Consider the following 26703-nt stretch of genomic DNA (forward strand, 5'->3'; position numbering starts at 1 on the left):
TCCAGATGACTAGGTAGAAGTGGTCCAGATGACTAGGTAGAACCGATCCAGATGACCAGGTAGAACCGGTCCAGATGACTAGGTAGAACCGGTCCAGATTACTCGGTAGAACCGGTCCAGATGACTAGGTAGAAGTGGTCCAGATGACCAGGTAGAACCGGTCCAGATGACCAGGTAGAACCGGTCCAGATGACTAGGTAGAAGTGGTCCAGATGACTAGGAAGAACCGGCCCAGATGACCAGGTAGAACCGGTCCAGATGACTAGGTAGAACCGGTCCAGATGACCAGGTAGAACCGGTCCAGATGACTAGGTAGAAGTGGTCCAGATGACTACGTAGAACCGGTCCAGATGACCAGGTAGAACCGGTCCAGATGACTAGGTAGAAGTGGTCTAGATGACCAAGTAGAACCAGTCCAGATGACCAGGTAGAACCGGTCCAGATGACTAGGTAGAAGTGGTGCAGTTGACCAGGTAGAACCGGTCCAGATGACTAGGTAGAAGTGGTCCAGATGACCAGGTAGAACCGGTCCAGATGACGAGGTAGAACCAGTCCAGATGACCAGGTAGAACCGGTCCAGATGACTAGGTAGAAGTGGTCCAGATGACCAGGTAGAACCGGTCCAGATGACTAGGTAGAATTGGTCCAGATGACCAGGTAGAACCGGTCCAGATGACTAGGTAGAACCGGTCCAGATAACCACGTAGAACCGGTCCAGATGACTAGGTAGAAGTGGTCCAGTTGACTAGGTAGAACCGGTCCAGATGACTAGGTAGAAGTTGTCCAGATGACCAGGTAGAACCGGTCCAGATGACCAGGTAGAACCGGTCCAGATGACTAGGTAGAAGTGGTCCAGATGACCAGGTAGAACCAGTCCAGATTACTCGGTAGAACCGGTCCAGATGACCAGGTAGAACCGGTCCAGATGACTAGGTAGAAGTGGTCCAGTTGACCAGGTAGAACCGGTCCAGATGATTAGGTAGAAGTGGTCCAGATGACCAGGTAGAACCGGTCCAGATGACCAGGCAGAACCGGTCTAGATGACGAGGTAGAACCAGTCCAGATGACCAGGTAGAACCGGTCCAGATGACTAGGTAGAAGTGGTCCAGATGACCAGGTAGAACCGGTCCAGATGACTAGGTAGAACCGGTCCAGATAACCAGGTAGAACCGGTCCAGATGACTAGGTAGAAGTGGTCCAGTTGACCAGGTAGAACCGGTCCAGATGACTAGGTAGAAGTGGTCCAGATGACCAGGTAGAACCGGTCCAGATGACGAGGTAGAACCGGTCCAGATGACCAGGTAGAACCGGTCCAGATGACTAGGTAGAAGTGGTCCAGATGACCAGGTAGAACCGGTCCAGATTACTCGGTGGAACCGGTCCAGATGACTAGGTAGAAGTGGTCCAGATGACCAGGTAGATCCGGTCCAGATGACCAGGTAGAACCGGTCCAGATGACTAGTTAGAAGTGGTCCAGATGACTAGGTAGAACCGGTCCAGATGACCAGGTACAACCGGTCCAGATGACTAGGTAGAAGTGGTCCAGATGACCAGGTAGAACCGGTCCAGATTACTCGGTGGAACCGGTCCAGATGACTAGGTAGAAGTGGTCCAGATGACCAGGTATAACCGGTCCAGATGAATAGGTAGAAGAGGTCCAGATGACCAGGTAGAACCGGTCCAGATGACTAGGTAGAACCGGTCCAGATGACTAGGTAGAAGAGTCCAGATGACCAGGTAGAACCGGTCCAGATGACTAGGTAGAACCGGTCCAGATTACTCGGTAGAACCGGTCCAGATGACTAGGTAGAAGTGGTCCAGATGACTAGGTAGAGCCGGTCCAGATGACCAGGTAGAACCGGTCCAGATTACTCGGTAGAACCGGTCCAGATGACTAGGTAGAAGTGGTCCAGAATATCAGGTAGAACCGGTCCAGATGACTAAGTAGAACTGGTCCAGATAACTAGGTAGAACCGGTCCAGATGACCAGGTAGAACCGGTCCAGAATATCAGGTAGAACCGGTCCAGATGACTAGGTAGAACCGGTCCAGCTGACTAGATAGAACCGGTCCAGATGACCAGGTAGAACCGGTCCAGAATATCAGGTAGAACCGGTCCAGATGACTAGGTAGAACCAGTCCAGATGACCAGGTAGAACCGGTCCAGATGACTAGGTAGAACCGGTCCAGATGACGAGGTAGAAGTGGTCCAGATCACTCGGTAGAACCGGTCCAGATGACTAGGTAGAAGTGGTCCAGATGACTAGGTAGAACCGATCCAGATGACCAGGTAGAACCGGTCCAGATGACTAGGTAGAACCGGTCCAGATTACTCGGTAGAACCGGTCCAGATGACTAGGTAGAAGTGGTCCAGATGACCAGGTAGAACCGGTCCAGATGACCAGGTAGAACCGGTCCAGATGACTAGGTAGAAGTGGTCCAGATGACTAGGAAGAACCGGCCCAGATGACCAGGTAGAACCGGTCCAGATGACTAGGTAGAACCGGTCCAGATGACCAGGTAGAACCGGTCCAGATGACTAGGTAGAAGTGGTCCAGATGACTACGTAGAACCGGTCCAGATGACCAGGTAGAACCGGTCCAGATGACTAGGTAGAAGTGGTCTAGATGACCAAGTAGAACCAGTCCAGATGACCAGGTAGAACCGGTCCAGATGACTAGGTAGAAGTGGTGCAGTTGACCAGGTAGAACCGGTCCAGATGACTAGGTAGAAGTGGTCCAGATGACCAGGTAGAACCGGTCCAGATGACGAGGTAGAACCAGTCCAGATGACCAGGTAGAACCGGTCCAGATGACTAGGTAGAAGTGGTCCAGATGACCAGGTAGAACCGGTCCAGATGACTAGGTAGAATTGGTCCAGATGACCAGGTAGAACCGGTCCAGATGACTAGGTAGAACCGGTCCAGATAACCACGTAGAACCGGTCCAGATGACTAGGTAGAAGTGGTCCAGTTGACTAGGTAGAACCGGTCCAGATGACTAGGTAGAAGTTGTCCAGATGACCAGGTAGAACCGGTCCAGATGACCAGGTAGAACCGGTCCAGATGACTAGGTAGAAGTGGTCCAGATGACCAGGTAGAACCAGTCCAGATTACTCGGTAGAACCGGTCCAGATGACCAGGTAGAACCGGTCCAGATGACTAGGTAGAAGTGGTCCAGTTGACCAGGTAGAACCGGTCCAGATGATTAGGTAGAAGTGGTCCAGATGACCAGGTAGAACCGGTCCAGATGACCAGGCAGAACCGGTCTAGATGACGAGGTAGAACCAGTCCAGATGACCAGGTAGAACCGGTCCAGATGACTAGGTAGAAGTGGTCCAGATGACCAGGTAGAACCGGTCCAGATGACTAGGTAGAACCGGTCCAGATAACCAGGTAGAACCGGTCCAGATGACTAGGTAGAAGTGGTCCAGTTGACCAGGTAGAACCGGTCCAGATGACTAGGTAGAAGTGGTCCAGATGACCAGGTAGAACCGGTCCAGATGACCAGGTAGAACCGGTCCAGATGACTAGGTAGAAGTGGTCCAGATGACCAGGTAGAACCAGTCCAGATGACTAGGTAGAAACGGTCCAGATGACTAGGTAGAAGATGTCCAGATAACTAGGTAGAACCGTTCCAGATGACCAGGTAGAACCGGTCCAGATGACTAAGTAGAACTGGTCCAGATAACTAGGTAGAACCGGTCCAGATGACCAGGTAGAACCGGTCCAGAATATCAGGTAGAACCGGTCCAGATGACTAGGTAGAACCGGTCCAGCTGACTAGGTAGAACCGGTCCAGATGACCAGGTAGAACCGGTCCAGATGACTAGGTAGAACCGGTCCAGATGACGAGGTAGAAGTGGTCCAGATCACTCGGTAGAACCCGTCCAGATGACTAGGTAGAAGTGGTCCAGATGACTAGGTAGAACCGGTCCAGATGACCAGGTAGAACCGGTCCTGATGACTAGGTAGAACCGGTCCAGATTACTCGGTAGAACCGGTCCAGATGACTAGGTAGAAGTGGTCCAGATGACCAGGTAGAACCGGTCCAGATGACCAGGTAGAACCGGTCCAGATGACTAGGTAGAAGTGGTCCAGATGACTAGGTAGAAGTGGTCCAGATGACTAGGAAGAACCGGCCCAGATGACCAGGTAGAACCGGTCCAGATGACTAGGTAGAAGTGGTCCAGATGACTAGGTAGAACCGGTCCAGATGACTAGGTAGAACCGGTCCAGATGACCAGGTAGGACCGGTCCAGATGACTAGGTAGAAGTGGTCCAGATGACCAGGTAGAACCAGTCCAGATGACCAGGTAGAACCGGTCCAGATGACTAGGTAGAAGTGGTCCAGATGACCAAGTAGAACCGGTCCAGATGACCAGGTAGAACCGGTCCAGATGACTAGGTAGAAGTGGTCCAGATAACCAGGTAGAACCGGTCCAGATGACTAGGTAGAAGTGGTCCAGATGACCAGGTAGAACCGGTCCAGATGACCAGGCAGAACCGGTCTAGATGACTAAGTAAAAGTGGTCCAGATGACCAGGTAGAACCGGTCCAGATTACTCGGTGGAACCGGTCCAGATGACTAGGTTGAAGTGGTCCAGATGACCAGGTAGATCCGGTCCAGATGACCAGGTAGAACCGGTCCAGATGACTAGTTAGAAGTGGTCCAGATGACTAGGTAGAACCGGTCCAGATGACCAGGTACAACCGGTCCAGATGACTACGTAGAAGTGGTCCAGATGACCAGGTAGAACCGGTCCAGATGACCAGGTAGAAGTTGTCCAGATAACCAGGCAGAACCGGTCTAGATGACTAGGTAGAAGTGGTCCAGATGACTAGGTAGAAGTGGTCCAGATGACCAGGCAGAACCGGTCTAGATCACGAGGTAGAACCGGTCCAGATGACCAGGTAGAACCGGTCCAGATGACTAGGTAGAACCGGTCCAGATGACCAGGTATAACCGGTCCAGATGAATAGGTAGAAGAGGTCCAGATGACCAGGTAGAACCGGTCCAGATGACCAGGTAGAACCGGTCCAGATGACTAGGTAGAACCGGTCCAGATGACTAGGTAGAAGTGGTCCAGATGACCAGGTAGAACCGGTCCAGATGACTAGGTAGAACCGGTCCAGATTACTCGGTAGAACCGGTCCAGATGACTATGTAGAAGTGGTCCAGATGACTAGGTAGAGCCGGTCCAGATGACCAGGTAGAACCGGTCCAGATTACTCGGTAGAACCGGTCCAGATGACTAGGTAGAAGTGGTCCAGAATATCAGGTAGAACCGGTCCAGATGACTAAGTAGAACTGGTCCAGATAACTAGGTAGAACCGGTCCAGATGACCAGGTAGAACCGGTCCAGAATATCAGGTAGAACCGGTCCAGATGACTAGGTAGAACCGGTCCAGCTGACTAGATGGAACCGGTCCAGATGACCAGGTAGAACCGGTCCAGAATATCAGGTAGAACCGGTCCAGATGACTAGGTAGAACCAGTCCAGATGACCAGGTAGAACCGGTCCAGATGACTAGGTAGAACCGGTCCAGATGACGAGGTAGAAGTGGTCCAGATCACTCGGTAGAACCGGTCCAGATGACTAGGTAGAAGTGGTCCAGATGACTAGGTAGAACCGATCCAGATGACCAGGTAGAACCGGTCCAGATGACTAGGTAGAACCGGTCCAGATTACTCGGTAGAACCGGTCCAGATGACTAGGTAGAAGTGGTCCAGATGACCAGGTAGAACCGGTCCAGATGACCAGGTAGAACCGGTCCAGATGACTAGGTAGAAGTGGTCCAGATGACTAGGAAGAACCGGCCCAGATGACCAGGTAGAACCGGTCCAGATGACTAGGTAGAACCGGTCCAGATGACTAGGTAGAACCGGTCCAGATGACCAGGTAGAACCGGTCCAGATGACTAGGTAGAAGTGGTCCAGATGACTACGTAGAACCGGTCCAGATGACCAGGTAGAACCGGTCCAGATGACTAGGTAGAAGTGGTCTAGATGACCAAGTAGAACCAGTCCAGATGACTAGGTAGAACCGGTCCAGATGACTAGGTAGAAGTGGTCCAGTTGACCAGGTAGAACCGGTCCAGATGACTAGGTAGAAGTGGTCCAGATGACCAGGTAGAACCGGTCCAGATGACGAGGTAGAACCAGTCCAGATGACCAGGTAGAACCGGTCCAGATGACTAGGTAGAATTGGTCCAGATGACCAGGTAGAACCGGTCCAGATGACTAGGTAGAACCGGTCCAGATAACCAGGTAGAACCGGTCCAGATGACTAGGTAGAAGTGGTCCAGTTGACCAGGTAGAACCGGTCCAGATGACTAGGTAGAAGTTGTCCAGATGACCAGGTAGAACCGGTCCAGATGACCAGGTAGAACCGGTCCAGATGACTAGGTAGAAGTGGTCCAGATGACCAGGTAGAACCAGTCCAGATTACTCGGTAGAACCGGTCCAGATGACTAGGTAGAACCGGTCCAGATGACCAGGTAGAACCGGTCCAGATGACCAGGTAGAACCGGTCCAGATGACTAGGTAGAATTGGTCTAGATGACCAAGTAGAACCAGTCCAGATGACCAGGTAGAACCGGTCCAGATGACTAGGTAGAAGTGGTCCAGATAACCAGGTAGAACCGGTCCAGATGACTAGGTAGAAGTGGTCCAGTTGACCAGGTAGAACCGGTCCAGATGACTAGGTAGAAGTGGTCCAGTTGACCAGGTAGAACCGGTCCAGATGATTAGGTAGAAGTGGTCCAGATGACCAGGTAGAACCGGTCCAGATGACCAGGCAGAACCGGTCTAGATGACGAGGTAGAACCAGTCCAGATGACCAGGTAGAACCGGTCCAGATGACCAGGTAGAAGTGGTCCAGATGACCAGGTAGAACCGGTCCAGATGACTAGGTAGAACCGGTCCAGATAACCAGGTAGAACCGGTCCAGATGACTAGGTAGAAGTGGTCCAGTTGACCAGGTAGAACCGGTCCAGATGACTAGGTAGAAGTGGTCCAGATGACCAGGTAGAACCGGTCCAGATGACCAGGTAGAACCGGTCCAGATGACTAGGTAGAAGTGGTCCAGATGACCAGGTAGAACCAGTCCAGATGACTAGGTAGAACCGGTCCAGATGACTAGGTAGAAGATGTCCAGATAACTAGGTAGAACCGTTCCAGATGACCAGGTAGAACCGGTCCAGATGACTAGGTAGAAGTGGTCCAGATGACCAAGTAGAACCGGTCCAGATGACCAGGTAGAACCGGTCCAGATGACTAGGTAGAAGTGGTCCAGATAACCAGGTAGAACCGGTCCAGATGACTAAGTAGAAGTGGTCCAGTTGACCAGGTAGAACCGGTCCAGATGACTAGGTAGAAGTGGTCCAGATGACCAGGTAGAACCGGTCCAGATGACCAGGCAGAACCGGTCTAGATGACGAGGTAGAACCGGTCCAGATGACCAGGCAGAACCGGTCTAGATGACGAGGTAGAACCAGTCCAGATGACCAGGTAGAACCGGTCCAGATGACTAGGTAGAAGTGGTCCAGATGACCAGGTAGAACCGGTCCAGATGACTAGGTAGAACCGGTCCAGATAACCAGGTAGAACCGGTCCAGATGACTAGGTAGAAGTGGTCCAGTTGACCAGGTAGAACCGGTCCAGATGACTAGGTAGAAGTGGTCCAGATGACCAGGTAGAACCGGTCCAGATGACCAGGAAGAACCGGTCCAGATGACTAGGTAGAAGTGGTCCAGATGACCAGGTAGAACCAGTCCAGATGACTAGGTAGAACCGGTCCAGATGACTAGGTAGAAGATGTCCAGATAACTAGGTAGAACCGTTCCAGATGACCAGGTAGAACCGGTCCAGATGACTACGTAGAAGTGGTCCAGATGACCAAGTAGAACCGGTCCAGATGACCAGGTAGAACCGGTCCAGATGACTAGGTAGAAGTGGTCCAGATAACCAGGTAGAACCGGTCCAGATGACTAAGTAGAAGTGGTCCAGTTGACCAGGTAGAACCGGTCCAGATGACTAGGTAGAAGTGGTCCAGATGACCAGGTAGAACCGGTCCAGATGACCAGGCAGAACCGGTCTAGATGACGAGGTAGAACCGGTCCAGATGACCAGGTAGAACCGGTCCAGATGACTAGGTAAAAGTGGTCCAGATGACCAGGTAGAACCGGTCCAGATTACTCGGTGGAACCGGTCCAGATGACTAGGTAGAAGTGGTCCAGATGACCAAGTAGATCCGGTCCAGATGACCAGGTAGAACCGGTCCAGATGACTAGTTAGAAGTGGTCCAGATGACTAGGTAGAACCGGTCCAGATGACTAGGTAGAAGTGGTCCAGATGACCAGGTACAACCGGTCCAGATGACTAGGTAGAAGTGGTCCAGATTACCAGGTAGAACCGGTCCAGATAACCAGGTAGAAGTTGTCCAGATAACCAGGCAGAACCGGTCTAGATGACTAGGTAGAAGTGGTCCAGATGACTAGGTAGAAGTGGTCCAGATGACCAGGCAGAACCGGTCTAGATCACGAGGTAGAACCGGTCCAGATGACCAGGTAGAACCGGTCCAGATGACTAGGTAGAAATGGTCCAGATGACCAGGTAGAATCGGTCCAGATGACTAAGTAGAACCGGTCCAGATGACCAGGTATAACCGGTCCAGATGAATAGGTAGAAGAGGTCCAGATGACCAGGTAGAACCGGTCCAGATGACCAGGTAGAACCGGTCCAGATGACTAAGTAGAAGTGGTCCAGTTGACCAGGTAGAACCGGTCCAGATGACTAGGTAGAAGTGGTCCAGATGACCAGGTAGAACCGGTCCAGATGACCAGGCAGAACCGGTCTAGATGACGAGGTAGAACCGGTCCAGATGACCAGGCAGAACCGGTCTAGATGACGAGGTAGAACCAGTCCAGATGACCAGGTAGAACCGGTCCAGATGACTAGGTAGAAGTGGTCCAGATGACCAGGTAGAACCGGTCCAGATGACTAGGTAGAACCGGTCCAGATAACCAGGTAGAACCGGTCCAGATGACTAGGTAGAAGTGGTCCAGTTGACCAGGTAGAACCGGTCCAGATGACTAGGTAGAAGTGGTCCAGATGACCAGGTAGAACCGGTCCAGATGACCAGGAAGAACCGGTCCAGATGACTAGGTAGAAGTGGTCCAGATGACCAGGTAGAACCAGTCCAGATGACTAGGTAGAACCGGTCCAGATGACTAGGTAGAAGATGTCCAGATAACTAGGTAGAACCGTTCCAGATGACCAGGTAGAACCGGTCCAGATGACTAGGTAGAAGTGGTCCAGATGACCAAGTAGAACCGGTCCAGATGACCAGGTAGAACCGGTCCAGATGACTAGGTAGAAGTGGTCCAGATAACCAGGTAGAACCGGTCCAGATGACTAAGTAGAAGTGGTCCAGTTGACCAGGTAGAACCGGTCCAGATGACTAGGTAGAAGTGGTCCAGATGACCAGGTAGAACCGGTCCAGATGACCAGGCAGAACCGGTCTAGATGACGAGGTAGAACCGGTCCAGATGACCAGGTAGAACCGGTCCAGATGACTAGGTAAAAGTGGTCCAGATGACCAGGTAGAACCGGTCCAGATTACTCGGTGGAACCGGTCCAGATGACTAGGTAGAAGTGGTCCAGATGACCAAGTAGATCCGGTCCAGATGACCAGGTAGAACCGGTCCAGATGACTAGTTAGAAGTGGTCCAGATGACTAGGTAGAACCGGTCCAGATGACTAGGTAGAAGTGGTCCAGATGACCAGGTACAACCGGTCCAGATGACTAGGTAGAAGTGGTCCAGATTACCAGGTAGAACCGGTCCAGATGACCAGGTAGAAGTTGTCCAGATAACCAGGCAGAACCGGTCTAGATGACTAGGTAGAAGTGGTCCAGATGACTAGGTAGAAGTGGTCCAGATGACCAGGCAGAACCGGTCTAGATCACGAGGTAGAACCGGTCCAGATGACCAGGTAGAACCGGTCCAGATGACTAGGTAGAAATGGTCCAGATGACCAGGTAGAATCGGTCCAGATGACTAAGTAGAACCGGTCCAGATGACCAGGTATAACCGGTCCAGATGAATAGGTAGAAGAGGTCCAGATGACCAGGTAGAACCGGTCCAGATGACCAGGTAGAACCGGTCCAGATGACTAGGTAGAACCGGTCCAGATGACTAGGTAGAAGTGGTCCAGATGACCAGGTAGAACCGGTCCAGATGACTAGGTAGAACCGGTCCAGATTACTCGGTAGAACCGGTCCAGATGACTAGGTAGAAGTGGTCCAGATGACTAGGTAGAGCCGGTCCAGATGACCAGGTAGAACCGGTCCAGATTACTCGGTAGAACCGGTCCAGATGACTAGGTAGAAGTGGTCCAGAATATCAGGTAGAACCGGTCCAGATGACTAAGTAGAACTGGTCCAGATAACTAGGTAGAACCGGTCCAGATGACCAGGTAGAACCGGTCCAGAATATCAGGTAGAACTGGTCCAGATGACTAGGTAGAACCGGTCCAGCTGACTAGATAGAACCGGTCCAGATGACCAGGTAGAACCGGTCCAGAATATCAGGTAGAACCGGTCCAGATGACTAGGTAGAACCAGTCCAGATGACCAGGTAGAACCGGTCCAGATGACTAGGTAGAACCGGTCCAGATGACGAGGTAGAAGTGGTCCAGATCACTCGGTAGAACCGGTCCAGATGACTAGGTAGAAGTGGTCCAGATGACTAGGTAGAACCGATCCAGATGACCAGGTAGAACCGGTCCAGATGACTAGGTAGAACCGGTCCAGATTACTCGGTAGAACCGGTCCAGATGACTAGGTAGAAGTGGTCCAGATGACTAGGAAGAACCGGCCCAGATAACCAGGTAGAACCGGTCCAGATGACTAGGTAGAACCGGTCCAGATGACTAGGTAGAACCGGTCCAGATGACCAGGTAGAACCGGTCCAGATGACTAGGTAGAAGTGGTCCAGATGACTACGTAGAACCGGTCCAGATGACCAGGTAGAACCGGTCCAGATGACTAGGTAGAAGTGGTCTAGATGACCAAGTAGAACCAGTCCAGATGACCAGGTAGAACCGGTCCAGATGACTAGGTAGAAGTGGTCCAGATAACCAGGTAGAACCGGTCCAGATGACCAGTTAGAAGTGGTCCAGTTGACCAGGTAGAACCGGTCCAGATGACTAGGTAGAAGTGGTCCAGATGACCAGGTAGAACCGGTCCAGATGACGAGGTAGAACCAGTCCAGATGACCAGGTAGAACCGGTCCAGATGACTAGGTAGAAGTGGTCCAGATGACCAGGTAGAACCGGTCCAGATGACTATGTAGAAGTGGTCCAGATGACCAGGTAGAACCGGTCCAGATGACTAGGTAGAACCGGTCCAGATAACCAGGTAGAACCGGTCCAGATGACTAGGTAGAAGTGGTCCAGTTGACCAGGTAGAACCGGTCCAGGTGACTAGGTAGAAGTTGTCCAGATGACCAGGTAGAACCGGTCCAGATGACCAGGTAGAACCGGTCCAGATGACTAGGTAGAAGTGGTCCAGATGACCAGGTAGAACCAGTCCAGATTACTCGGTAGAACCGGTCCAGATGACTAGGTAGAAGTGGTCCAGATGACCAGGTAGAACCGGTCCAGATGACCAGGTAGAACCGGTCCAGATGACTAGGTAGAAGTGGTCTAGATGACCAAGTAGAACCAGTCCAGATGACCAGGTAGAACCGGTCCAGATGACTAGGTAGAAGTGGTCCAGATAACCAGGTAGAACCGGTCCAGATGACTAGGTAGAAGTGGTCCAGTTGACCAGGTAGAACCGGTCCAGATGACTAGGTAGAAGTGGTCCAGATGACCAGGTAGAACCGGTCCAGATGACCAGGCAGAACCGGTCTAGATGACGAGGTCGAACCAGTCCAGATGACCAGGTAGAACCGGTCCAGATGACTAGGTAGAAGTGGTCCAGATGACCAGGTAGAACCGGTCCAGATGACTAGGTAGAACCGGTCCAGATAACCAGGTAGAACCGGTCCAGATGACTAGGTAGAAGTGGTCCAGTTGACCAGGTAGAACCGGTCCAGATGACTAGGTAGAAGTGGTCCAGATGACCATGTAGAACCGGTCCAGATGACCAGGTAGAACCGGTCCAAATGACTAGGTAGAAGTGGTCCAGATGACCAGGTAGAACCAGTCCAGATGACTAGGTAGAACCGGTCCAGATGACTAGGTAGAAGATGTCCAGATAACTAGGTAGAACCGTTCCATATGACCAGGTAGAACCGGTCCAGATGACTAGGTAGAAGTGGTCCAGATGACCAGGTAGAACTGGTCCAGATGACAAGGTAGAACCGGTCCAGATGACTAGGTAGAACTGGTCCAGATGACCCGGTGGAACCGATCCAGATGACTAGGTAGAACCGGTCCAGAATATCAGGTAGAACCGGTCCAGATGACCAGGCAGAACCGGTCCAGAAGACTAGGTAGAACCGGTCCAGATAACCAGGTAGAACCGGTCCAGATGACTAGGTAGAAGTGGTCCAGTTGACCAGGTAGAACCGGTCCAGATGACTAGGTAGAAGTGGTCCAGATGACCAGGTAGAACCGGTCCAGATGACCAGGCAGAACCGGTCTAGATGACGAGGTAGAACCGGTCCAGATGACCAGGTAGAACCGGTCCAGATGACTAGGTAGAAGTGGTCCAGATGACCAGGTAGAACCAGTCCAGATGACTAGGTAGATCCGGTCCAGATGACTAGGTAGAAGATGTCCAGATAACTAGGTAGAACCGTTCCAGATGACCAGGTAGAACCGGTCCAGATGACTAGGTAGAACCGGTCCATAATATCAGGTAGAACCGGTCCAGATGACTAGGTAGAACCAGTCCAGATGACCCGGTAGAACCGATCCAGATGACTAGGTAGAACCAGTCCAGATGACCAGGTAGAACCGGTCCAGATGACTAGGTAGAAGTGGTCCAGATGACTACGTAGAACCGGTCCAGATGACCAGGTAGAACCGGTCCAGATGACTAGGTAGAAGTGGTCTAGATGACCAAGTAGAACCAGTCCAGATGACCAGGTAGAACCGGTCCAGATGACTAGGTAGAAGTGGTCCAGATAACCAGGTAGAACCGGTCCAGATGACTAGGTAGAAGTGGTCCAGTTGACCAGGTAGAACCGGTCCAGATGACTAGGTAGAAGTGGTCCAGATGACCAGGTAGAACCGGTCCAGATGACGAGGTAGAACCAGTCCAGATGACCAGGTAGAACCGGTCCAGATGACTAGATAGAAGTGGTCCAGATGACCAGGTAGAACCGGTCCAGATGACTAGGTAGAAGTGGTCCAGATGACCAGGTAGAACCGGTCCAGATGACTAGGTAGAACCGGTCCAGATAACCAGGTAGAACCGGTCCAGATGACTAGGTAGAAGTGGTCCAGTTGACCAGGTAGAACCGGTCCAGGTGACTAGGTAGAAGTTGTCCAGATGACCAGGTAGAACCGGTCCAGATGACCAGGTAGAACCGGTCCATATGACTAGGTAGAAGTGGTCCAGATGACCAGGTAGAACCAGTCCAGATTACTCGGTAGAACCGGTCCAGATGACTAGGTAGAAATGGTCCAGATGACCAGGTAGAACCGGTCCAGATGACCAGGTAGAACCGGTCCAGATGACTAGGTAGAAGTGGTCTAGATGACCAAGTAGAACCAGTCCAGATGACCAGGTAGAACCGGTCCAGATGACTAGGTAGAAGTGGTCCAGATAACCAGGTAGAACCGGTCCAGATGACTAGGTAGAAGTGGTCCAGTTGACCAGGTAGAACCGGTCCAGATGACTAGGTAGAAGTGGTCCAGATGACCAGGTAGAACCGGTCCAGATGACCAGGCAGAACCGGTCTAGATGACGAGGTAGAACCAGTCCAGATGACCAGGTAGAACCGGTCCAGATGACTAGGTAGAAGTGGTCCAGATGACCAGGTAGAACCGGTCCAGATGACTAGGTAGAACCGGTCCAGATAACCAGGTAGAACCGGTCCAGATGACTAGGTAGAAGTGGTCCAGTTGACCAGGTAGAACCGGTCCAGATGACTAGGTAGAAGTGGTCCAGATGACCAGGTAGAACCGGTCCAGATGACCAGGTAGAACCGGTCCAAATGACTAGGTAGAAGTGGTCCAGATGACCAGGTAGAACCAGTCCAGATGACTAGGTAGAACCGGTCCAGATGACTAGGTAGAAGATGTCCAGATAACTAGGTAGAACCGTTCCAGATGACCAGGTAGAACCGGTCCAGATGACTAGGTAGAAGTGGTCCAGATGACCAGGTAGAACCGGTCCAGATGACAAGGTAGAACCGGTCCAGATGACTAGGTAGAACCGGTCCATAACATAAGGTAGAACCGGTCCAGATGACTAGGTAGAACTGGTCCAGATGACCCGGTAGAACCGATCCAGATGACTAGGTAGAACCGGTCCAGAATATCAGGTAGAACCGGTCCAGATGACCAGGCAGAACCGGTCCAGAAGACTAGGTAGAACCGGTCCAGATAACCAGGTAGAACCGGTCCAGATGACTAGGTAGAAGTGGTCCAGTTGACCAGGTAGAACCGGTCCAGATGACTAGGTAGAAGTGGTCCAGATGACCAGGTAGAACCGGTCCAGATGACCAGGCAGAACCGGTCTAGATGACGAGGTAGAACCGGTCCAGATGACCAGGTAGAACCGGTCCAGATGACTAGGTAGAAGTGGTCCAGATGACCAGGTAGAACCAGTCCAGATGACTAGGTAGAACCGGTCCAGATGACTAGGTAGAAGATGTCCAGATAACTAGGTAGAACCGTTCCAGATGACCAGGTAGAACCGGTCCAGATGACTAGGTAGAAGTGGTCCAGATGACCAGGTAGAACCGGTCCAGATGACCAGGTAGAACCGGTCCAGATGACTAGGTAGAACCGGTCCATAATATCAGGTAGAACCGGTCCAGATGACTAGGTAGAACCAGTCCAGATGACCCGGTAGAACCGATCCAGATGACTAGGTAGAACCGGTCCAGAATATCAGGTAGAACCGGTCCAGATGACCAGGCAGAACCGGTCCAGATGACCAGGCAGAACCGGTCCAGATGACTAGGTAGAACCGGTCCAGATGACTAGGTAGAAGTGGTCCAGATAACTAGGTAGAACCGGTCCAGATGACTAGGTAGAAGTTGTCCAGATGACTAGGTAGAACCGGTCCAGATGACCAGGTAAAACCGGTCCAGATGACTAGGTAGAACCGGTCCAGATGACCAGGTAGAACCGGTCCAGATGACTAGGTAGAAGTGGTCCAGATGACTAGGTAGAACCGGTCCAGATGACCAGGTAGAACCGGTCCAGATGACTAGGTAGAAGTGGTCCAGATGACCAGGTAGAACCGGTCCAGATGACCAGGTAGAAGTGGTCCAGATGACTATGTAGAACCGGTCCAGATGACCAGGTAGAACCGGTCCAGATGACTAGGTAGAAGTGGTCCAGATGACCAGGTATAACCGGTCCAGATGACTAGGTAGAAGTGGTCCAGATGACCAGGTAGAACCGGTCCAGATGACCAGGTAGAACCGGTCCAGATGACTAGGTAGAACCGGTCCAGATTACTCGTTAGAACCGGTCCAGATGACTAGGTAAAAGTGGTCCAGATGACTAGGTAGAACCGGTCCAGATGACTAGGTAGAAGTGGTCCAGATGGCCAGGTAGAACCGGTCCAGATGACCAGGTAGAACCGGTCCTGATGACTAGGTAGAACCGGTCCAGATTACTCGGTAGAACCGGTCCAGATGACCAGGTAGAACCGGTCCAGATGACTAGGTAGAAGTGGTCCAGATGACCAGGTATAACCGGTCCAGATGACTAGGTAGAAGTGGTCCAGATGACCAGGTATAACCGGTCCAGATGACCAGGTAGAACCGGTCCAGATGACTAGGTAGAACCGGTCCAGATGACTAGGTAGAAGTGGTCCAGATGACTAGGTAGAACCGGTCCAGATGACTAGGTAGAAGTGGTCCAGATGACCAGGTAGAACCAGTCCAGATGACCAGGTAGAACCGGTCCTGATGACTAGGTAGAACCGGTCCAGATTACTCGGTAGAACCGGTCCAGATGACTAGGTAGAAGTGGTCCAGATGACTAGGTAGAACCGGTCCAGATGACCAGGTAGAACCGGTACAGATGACTAGGTAGAAGAGGTCCAGATGACCAGGTAGAACCGGTCCAGATGACCAGGTAGAGCCGGTCCAGATGACTAGGTAGAAGTGGTCCAGATAACCAGGTAGAACCGGTCATGATGACTAGGTAGAAGTGGTCCAGTTGACCAGGTAGAACCGGTCCAGATGACTAGGTAGAACCGGTCCAGATGACTAGGTAGAACCGGTCCAGATGACCAGGTAGAACCGGTCCAGATGACTAGGTAGAACCGGTCCAGATGACCAGGTAGAACCGGTCCAGATGACTAGGTAGAAGTGGTCCAGATGACTAGGTAGAACCAGTCCAGATGACTAGGTAGACCCGGTCCAGATGACCAGGTAGAACCGGTCCAGATGACTAGGTAGAACCGGTCCATAATATCAGGTAGAACCGGTCCAGATGACTAGGTAGAACCGGTCCAGATGACCCGGTAGAACCGATCCAGATGACTAGGTAGAACCGGTCCAGAATATCAGGTAGAACCGGTCCAGATGACCAGGCAGAACCGGTCCAGATGACTAGGTAGAACCGGTCCAGATGACTAGGTAGAAGTGGTCCAGATGACCAGGTAGAACCGGTCCAGATGATCAGGTAGAACCGGTCCTGATGACTAGGTAGAACCGGTCCAGATTACTCGTTAGAACCGGTCCAGATGACTAGGTAGAAGTGGTCCAGATGACTAGGTAGAACCGGTCCAGATGACCAGGTAGAACCGGTACAGATGACTAGGTAGAAGAGGTCCAGATGACCAGGTAGAACCGGTCCAGATGACCAGGTAGAACCGGTCAAGATGACTAGGTAGAAGTGGTCCAGATAACCAGGTAGAACCGGTCCAGATGACTAGGTAGAAGTGGTCCAGTTGACCAGGTAGAACCGGTCCAGATGACTAGGTAGAACCGGTCCAGATGAATAGGTAGAAAAGGTCCAGATGACCAGGTAGAACCGGTCCAGATGACTAGGTAGAACCGGTCCAGATGACTAGGTAGAAGTGGTCCAGATGACCAGGTAGAACCGGTCCAGATGACTAGGTAGAACCGGTCCAGATTACTCGGTAGAAGAGGTCCAGATGACTAGGTAGAACCGGTCCAGATGACTAGGTAGAAGTGGTCCAGATGACTAGGTAGAGCCGGTCCAGATGACCAGGTAGAACCGGTCCAGATTACTCGGTAGAACCGGTCCAGATGACTAGGTAGAAGTGGTCCAGAGTATCAGGTAGAACCGGTCCAGATGACTAAGTAGAACTGGTCCAGATAACTAGGTAGAACCGGTCCAGATGACCAGGTAGAACCGGTCCAAAATATCAGGTAGAACCAGTCCAGATGACTAGGTAGAACCGGTCCAGCTGACTAGGTAGAACCAGGTCCAGATGACCAGGTAGAACCGGTCCAGAATATCAGGTAGAACCGGTCCAGATGACCAGGTAGAACCGGTCCAGATGACCAGGTAGAACCGGTCCAGATGACTAGTTAGAAGTGGTCCAGATGACTAGGTAGAACCGGTCCAGATGACTAGGTAGAACCGGTCCAGATGACCAGGTAGAACCGGTCCAGATGACTAGGTAGAAGTGGTCCAGATGACCAGGTAGAACCGGTCCATATGACCAGGTAGAAGTGGTCCAGATAACCAGGCAGAACCGGTCTAGATGACTAGGTAGAAGTGGTCCAGATGACTAGGTAGAAGTGGTCCAGATGACTAGGAAGAACCGGCCCAGAGGACCAGGTAGAACCGGTCCAGATGACTAGGTAGAAATGGTCCAGATGACTAGGTAGAACCGGTCCAGATGAATAGGTAGAACCGGTCCAGATGACCAGGTAGAACCGGTCCAGATGACCAAGTAGAACCGGTCCAGATGACTAGGTAGAAGTGGTCCAGATGACCAAGTAGAACCGGTCCAGATGACTAGGTAGAACCGGTCCAGATAACCAGGTAGAACCGGTCCAGATGACTAGGTAGAAGTGGTCCAGTTGACCAGGTAGAACCGGTCCAGATGACTAGGTAGAAGTGGTCCAGATGAACAGGTAGAACCGGTCCAGATGACCAGGCAGAACCGGTCTAGATGACGAGGTAGAACCGGTCCAGATGACCAGGTAGAACCGGTCCAGATAACTAGGTAGAAGTGGTCCAGATGACCAGGTAGAACCAGTCCAGATGACTAGGTAGAACCGGTCCAGATGACTAGGTAGAAGATGTCCAGATAACTAGGTAGAACCGTTCCAGATGACCAGGTAGAACCGGTCCAGATGACTAGGTAGAACCGGTCCATAATATCAGGTAGAACCGGTCCAGATGACTAGGTAGAACCAGTCCAGATGACCCGGTAGAACCGATCTAGATGACTAGGTAGAAGTGGTCCAGAATATCAGGTAGAACCGGTCCAGATGACCAGGCAGAACCGGTCCAGATGACTAGGTAGAACCGGTCCAGATGACTAGGTAGAAGTGGTCCAGATGACCAGGTAGAACCGGTCCAGATGACTAGGTAGAACCGGTCCAGATGACTAGGTAGAAGTGGTCCAGATAACTAGGTAGAACCGGTCCAGATGACTAGGTAGAAGTTGTCCAGATGACTAGGTAGAACCGGTCCAGGTGACCAGGTAAAACCGGTCCAGATGACTAGGTAGAACCGGTCCAGATGACCAGGTAGAACCGGTCCAGATGACTAGGTAGAACCGGTCCAGATGACTAGGTAGAACCGGTCCAGATGACCAGGTAGAACCGGTCCAGATGACTAGGTAGAAGTGGTCCAGATGACCAGGTAGAACCGGTCCAGATGACCAGGTAGAAGTGGTCCAGATGACTATGTAGAACCGGTCCAGATGACCAGGTAGAACCGGTCCAGATGACTAGGTAGAAGTGGTCCAGATGACCAGGTATAACCGGTCCAGATGACTAGGTAGAACCGGTCCAGATGACCAGGTAGAACCGGTCCAGATGACTAGGTAGAACCGGTCCAGATTACTCGTTAGAACCGGTCCAGATGACTAGGTAAAAGTGGTCCAGATGACTAGGTAGAACCGGTCCAGATGACTAGGTAGAAGTGGTCCAGATGACCAGGTAGAACCGGTCCAGATGACCAGGTAGAACCGGTCCTGATGACTAGGTAGAACCGGTCCAGATTACTCGGTAGAACTGGTCCAGATGACTAGGTAGAAGTGGTCCAGATGACAAGGTAGAACCGGTCCAGATGACCAGGTAGAACCGGTCCAGATGACTAGGTAGAAGAGGTCCAGATGACCAGGTAGAACCAGTCCAGATGACCAGGTAGAGCCGGTCCAGATGACTAGGTAGAAGTGGTCCAGATAACCAGGCAGAACCGGTCATGATGACTAGGTAGAAGTGGTCCAGTTGACCAGGTAGAACCGGTCCAGATGACTAGGTAGAACCGGTCCAGATGACTAGGTAGAACCGGTCCAGATGACCAGGTAGAACCGGTCCAGATGACTAGGTAGAAGTGGTCCAGATGACCAGGTAGAACCGGTCCAGATGACCAGGTAGAACCGGTCCAGATGACTAGGTAGAACCGGTCCAGATGACCAGGTAGAACCGGTCCAGATGACTAGGTAGAACCGGTCCAGATGACGAGGTAGAACCGGTCCAGATGACTAGGTAAAAGTGGTCCAGATGACCAGGTAGAACCGGTCCAGATGACCAGGTAGAACCGGTCCAGATGACTAGGTAGAAGTGGTCCAGTTGACCAGGTAGAACCGGTCCAGATGACTAGGTAGAAGTGGTCCAGATGACCAGGTAGAACCGGTCCAGATGACCAGGCAGAACCGGTCTAGATGACGAGGTAGAACCGGTCCAGATGACCAGGTAGAACCGGTCCAGATGACTAGGTAGAAGTGGTCCAGATGACCAGGTAGAACCAGTCCAGATGACTAGGTAGAACCGGTCCAGATGACTAGGTAGAAGATGTCCAGATAACTAGGTAGAACCGTTCCAGATGACCAGGTAGAACCGGTCCAGATGACTAGGTAGAACCGGTCCATAATATCAGGTAGAACCGGTCCAGATGACTAGGTAGAACCAGTCCAGATGACCCGGTAGAACCGATCCAGATGACTAGGTAGAAGTGGTCCAGAATATCAGGTAGAACCGGTCCAGATGACCAGGCAGAACCGGTCCAGATGACTAGGTAGAACCGGTCCAGATGACTAGGTAGAAGTGGTCCAGATGACCAGGTAGAACCGGTCCAGATGACTAGGTAGAACCGGTCCAGATGACTAGGTAGAAGTGGTCCAGATAACTAGGTAGAACCGGTCCAGATGACTAGGTAGAAGTTGTCCAGATGACTAGGTAGAACCGGTCCAGGTGACCAGGTAAAACCGGTCCAGATGACTAGGTAGAACCGGTCCAGATGACCAGGTAGAACCGGTCCAGATGACTAGGTAGAAGTGGTCCAGATGACTAGGTAGAACCGGTCCAGATGACCAGGTAGAACCGGTCCAGATGACTAGGTAGAAGTGGTCCAGATGACCAGGTAGAACCGGTCCAGATGACCAGGTAGAAGTGGTCCAGATGACTATGTAGAACCGGTCCAGATGACCAGGTAGAACCGGTCCAGATGACTAGGTAGAAGTGGTCCAGATGACCAGGTATAACCGGTCCAGATGACTAGGTAGAACCGGTCCAGATGACCAGGTAGAACCGGTCCAGATGACTAGGTAGAACCGGTCCAGATTACTCGTTAGAACCGGTCCAGATGACTAGGTAAAAGTGGTCCAGATGACTAGGTAGAACCGGTCCAGATGACTAGGTAGAAGTGGTCCAGATGACCAGGTAGAACCGGTCCAGATGACCAGGTAGAACCGGTCCTGATGACTAGGTAGAACCGGTCCAGATTACTCGGTAGAACCGGTCCAGATGACTAGGTAGAAGTGGTCCAGATGACTAGGTAGAACCGGTCCAGATGACCAGGTAGAACCGGTCCAGATGACTAGGTAGAAGAGGTCCAGATGACCAGGTAGAACCAGTCCAGATGACCAGGTAGAGCCGGTCCAGATGACTAGGTAGAAGTGGTCCAGATAACCAGGTAGAACCGGTCATGATGACTAGGTAGAAGTGGTCCAGTTGACCAGGTAGAACCGGTCCAGATGACTAGGTAGAACCGGTCCAGATGACTAGGTAGAACCGGTCCAGATGACCAGGTAGAACCGGTCCAGATGACTAGGTAGAAGTGGTCCAGATGACCAGGTAGAACCGGTCCAGATGACCAGGTAGAACCGGTCCAGATGACTAGGTAGAACCGGTCCAGATGACCAGGTAGAACCGGTCCAGATGACTAGGTAGAACCGGTCCAGATGACCAGGTAGAACCGGTCCAGATGACTAGGTAAAAGTGGTCCAGATGACCAGGTAGAACCGGTCCAGATGACCAGGTAGAACCGGTCCAGATGACTAGGTAGAAGTTGTCCAGATGACCAGGTAGAACCGGTCCAGATGACCAGGTAGAACCGGTCCAGATGACTAGTTAGAAGTGGTCCAGATGACTAGGTAGAACCGGTCCAGATGACTAGGTAGAACCGGTCCAGATGACCAGGTAGAACCAGTCCAGATGACTAGGTAGAAGTGGTCCAGATGACCAGGTAGAACCGGTCCAGATGACCAGGTAGAAGTGGTCCAGATAACCAGGCAGAACCGGTCTAGATGACTAGGTAGAAGTGGTCCAGATGACTAGGTAGAAGTGGTCCAGATGACCAGGCAGAACCGGTCTAGATGACGAGGTAGAACCGGTCAAGATGACCAGGTAGAACCGGTCCAGATGACTAGGTAGAAATGGTCCAGATGACCAGGTAGAATCGGTCCAGATGACTAGGTATAACCGGTCCAGATGAATAGGTAGAAAAGGTCCAGATGACCAGGTAGAACCGGTCCAGATGACTAGGTAGAACCGGTCCAGATGACTAGGTAGAAGTGGTCCAGATGACCAGGTAGAACCGGTCCAGATGACTAGGTAGAACCGGTCCAGATTACTCGGTGGAAGAGGTCCAGATGACCAGGCAGAACCGGTCCAGATGACTAGGTAGAAGTGGTCCAGATGACTAGGTAGAGCCGGTCCAGATGACCAGGTAGAACCGGTCCAGATTACTCGGTAGAACCGGTCCAGATGACTAGGTAGAAGTGGTCCAGAATATCAGGTAGAACCGGTCCAGATGACTAAGTAGAACTGGTCCAGATAACTAGGTAGAACCGGTCCAGATGACCAGGTAGAACCGGTCCAAAATATCAGGTAGAACCAGTCCAGATGACTAGGTAGAACCGGTCCAGCTGACTAGGTAGAACCAGGTCCAGATGACCAGGTAGAACCGGTCCAGAATATCAGGTAGAACCGGTCCAGATGACTAGGTAGAACCGGTCCAGATGACCAGGTAGAACCGGTCCAGATGACCAGGTAGAACCGGTCCAGATGACTAGTTAGAAGTGGTCCAGATGACTAGGTAGAACCGGTCCAGATGACTAGGTAGAACCGGTCCAGATGACCAGGTAGAACCGGTCCAGATGACTAGGTAGAAGTGGTCCAGATGACCAGGTAGAACCGGTCCAGATGACCAGGTAGAAGTGGTCCAGATAACCAGGCAGAACCGGTCTAGATGACTAGGTAGAAGTGGTCCAGATGACTAGGTAGAAGTGGTCCAGATGACTAGGAAGAACCGGCCCAGAGGACCAGGTAGAACCGGTCCAGATGACTAGGTAGAAGTGGTCCAGATGACTAGGTAGAACCGGTCCAGATGAATAGGTAGAACCGGTCCAGATGACCAGGTAGAACCGGTCCAGATGACCAAGTAGAACCGGTCCAGATGACCAGGCAGAACCGGTCTAGATGACGAGGTAGAACCGGTCCAGATGACCAGGTAGAACCGGTCCAGATGACTAGGTAGAAGTGGTCCAGATGACCAGGTAGAACCAGTCCAGATGACTAGGTAGAACCGGTCCAGATGACTATTTAGAAGATGTCCAGATAACTAGGTAGAACCGTTCCAGATGACCAGGTAGAACCGGTCCAGATGACTAGGTAGAACCGGTCCATAATATCAGGTAGAACCGGTCCAGATGACTAGGTAGAACCGGTCCAGATGACCCGGTAGAACTGATCCAGATGACTAGGTAGAACCGGTCCAGAATATCAGGTAGAACCGGTCCAGATGACCAGGCAGAACCGGTCCAGATGACTAGGTAGAAGTGGTCCAGATGACCAGGCAGAACCGGTCCAGATGACTAGGTAGAACCGGTCCAGATGACCAGGTAGAACCGGTCCAGATGACCAGGTATAGGTAGGCGGTGTGTAATGCATTGCAGGACAGAGGAGGTTCAGGAGTTCAGGAGAACTCATGTGGTCCACTGACCAGTGGAGACGGTCAGGTTCAGAAACTGGTCATGAAATGAATAAAATAAATAAAAACTACCAGCAAACAGTTGAAACATTAAAAAAAGCCATAAAAACATAAATTAAAGCATTTTACACAAGAAAAGCGGATCAGGTCTGAGCACCAGAGTAAAACCAGGATCCTTCCTGGAGGTGAAGGAAATGTTTCCCGTCCTGACCAATCAACATGCTGGATTTTCTTCTTCTTTCCACCTGGCCGGTTTCAGTTATCTTCATCATCATCATCATCACCATTCGTATTGATCTGTGATCAATAGAAGAAACTTCGAGTGTTAGGTGGAGGTCCTGGTGTTTCTTTAACCACGTGGAGATGTCAGCCAGGAGCTGGTGGGTTTCCATGCAGTCCGTGTCAGGAGTCCCTGCACGGAGCCGTGGGAAACCCCTGGCGAGCAGGACTGTTGGTTTCCATGGTGATTTAGATGACTTGCAGGGTAGAAATGGACCTTCCGTGTGGTAACATTGTGATGTTGGAGCCTACAATCCGTCCAGTTCTTGGTTCCTCCGTGGTTCTGATGAGCCCGTCTGCTGTGTGTTGACCAGGGGAAACACTGCATCCTGGACGTGTCGGCCAACGCGGTGAGGCGGCTGCAGGCCGCACACCTCCACCCCATCGCCATCTTCATCCGACCTCGGTCTCTGGAGAACATCCTGTAAGTGTGTTTTGTGGATGACGCGCGGCGAGGTCCGATGGCGCCGGACGCTAAGTTGTGTGAGATGTTTGCAGGGACCTGAACAAGCGTCTGTCGGAGGACCAGGCGAGGAAAGCTCTGGACCGAGCCATCAAACTGGAGCAGGACTTCCTGGAGTGCTTCACAGGTAAGAACACACCTGCGTCCAGGAGGGTTTGGGTCGGATGCTGATCCTGGTCTCTGTGTTTTCAGCCATCGTACAGGGCGACAGCTTCGAGGAGGTCTACCACCAGGTCAAGCTGGTCATCGAGGACCAGAGCGGCCCCTACATCTGGGTTCCTGCACGTGACAGGCTCTGATTGGCTGCTGCCAGCGGTAGATGCTGTCTCCATGGTGACTTCGACCACCTGAGGTCGGCGGTGCGACCCGATGCAGATCAGACCTTTTGTTTTCCTACAGCTCAGTGCTGTAACCACGGCGACCGCCCACCTGTCGGAGACAGGATTGACTGATTGATGTGCTGAGTGAATAATCCTCTAGCAGAGAGTAGAGTTCAGTCGCTACTGAAGTATTTATAAAACCAATTTATTTATTGATTTATCTATTTATTTATGTGATGTGAAGATGGTGTGTGCGTGCGTGTGCGTTTGTGTGTAGTGCACATAAGACTTGTGTGACTGTAAATAAAACAATGGGGCTCAAACACACAGTCTATTCAGGGCTTAAAGTCACAACCAGTAGACTACATTACCCACAATCCTCCACATGTCTGGACTACATTGCCCACAATCCTCCACATGTCTGGACTACATTACCCACAATCCTCCACTTGTCTGGACTACATTACCCACAATCCTCCACATGTCTGGACTACATTACCCACAATCCTCCACATGTCTGGACTACATTACCCACAATCCTCCACATGTCTGGACTACATTACCCACAATCCTCCACCACCACACCAGTCTGGACTACAACCACCTCCACCACCACACCAGTCTGGACTACAACCACCTCCACCACCACACCAGTCTGGACTACAACCACCTCCACCACACCAGTCTGGACTACAACCACCTCCACCACCACCCCAGTCTGGACTACAACCACCTCCACCACCACACCAGTCTGGACTACAACCACCTCCACCACCACACCAGTCTGGACTACAACCACCTCCACCACCACACCAGTCTGGACTACAACCACCTCCACCACCACACCAGTCTGGACTACAACCACCTCCACCACCACCCCAGTCTGGACTACAACCACCTCCACCACCACACCAGTCTGGACTACAACCACCTCCACCACCACGTCAGTCTGGACTACAACCACCTCCACCACCACACCAGTCTGGACTACAACCACCTCCACCACCACACCAGTCTGGACTACAACCACCTCCACCACCACACCAGTCTGGACTACAACCACCTCCACCACCACGTCAGTCTGGACTACAACCACCTCCACCACCACACCAGTCTGGACTACAACCACCTCCACCACCATGTCAGTCTGGACTACAACCACCTCCACCACCATGTCAGTCTGGACTACAACCACCTCCACCACCACACCAGTCTGGACTACAACCACCTCCACCACCACACCAGTCTGGACTACAACCACCTCCACCACCACGTCAGTCTGGACTACAACCACCTCCACCACCACGTCAGTCTGGACTACAACCACCTCCACCACCACACCAGTCTGGACTACAACCACCTCCACCACCATGTCAGTCTGGACTACAACCACCTTCACCACCACACCAGTCTGGACTACAACCACCTTCACCACCACACCAGTCTGGACTACAACCACCTCCACCACCATGTCAGTCTGGACTACAACCACCTCCACCACCACGTCAGTCTGGACTACAACCACCTCCACCACCACACCAGTCTGGACTACAACCACCTCCACCACCACACCAGTCTGGACTACAACCACCTCCACCACCACACCAGTCTGGACTACAACCACCTCCACCACCACGTCAGTCTGGACTACAACCACCTCCACCACCACACCAGTCTGGACTACAACCACCTCCACCACCACGTCAGTCTGGACTACAACCACCTCCACCACCACCCCAGTCTGGACTACAACCACCTCCACCACCACCCCAGTCTGGACTACAACCACCTCCACCACCACACCAGTCTGGACTACAACCACCTCCACCACCACGTCAGTCTGGACTACAACCACCTCCACCACCATGTCAGTCTGGACTACAACCACCTCCACCACCACCCCAGTCTGGACTACAACCACCTCCACCACCACGTCAGTCTGGACTACAACCACCTCCACCACCACCCCAGTCTGGACTACAACCACCTCCACCACCACCCCAGTCTGGACTACAACCACCTCCACCACCACACCAGTCTGGACTACAACCACCTCCACCACCACCCCAGTCTGGACT

At 52.0% G+C, this 26703-nt stretch overlaps 1 protein-coding gene across 2 annotated transcripts in view; it reads left to right on the top strand.

Annotated features, from left to right (window-relative positions):
* The window catches only part of LOC306769438 (disks large homolog 4-like), a gene marked incomplete at both ends in the record, with an annotated part of 206243 nt that extends 181639 nt beyond the window's left edge, over positions 1-24604 (top strand). For both annotated transcript variants that reach the window (XM_079258043.1, XM_079258042.1), the window contains 3 exons: positions 24157-24266; positions 24341-24432; positions 24498-24604. In XM_079258043.1, the coding sequence (XP_079114169.1) occupies positions 24157-24266; positions 24341-24432; positions 24498-24604 (309 nt within the window). The remainder of the gene's footprint in view (positions 1-24156; positions 24267-24340; positions 24433-24497) is intronic.
* Between the last annotated feature and the right edge of the window lie 2099 nt (positions 24605-26703).

This window comes from Telmatherina bonti, assembly GCF_933228915.1.
Source record: "Telmatherina bonti genome assembly, chromosome: 18".
NCBI lineage: Eukaryota > Metazoa > Chordata > Actinopteri > Atheriniformes > Telmatherinidae > Telmatherina > Telmatherina bonti.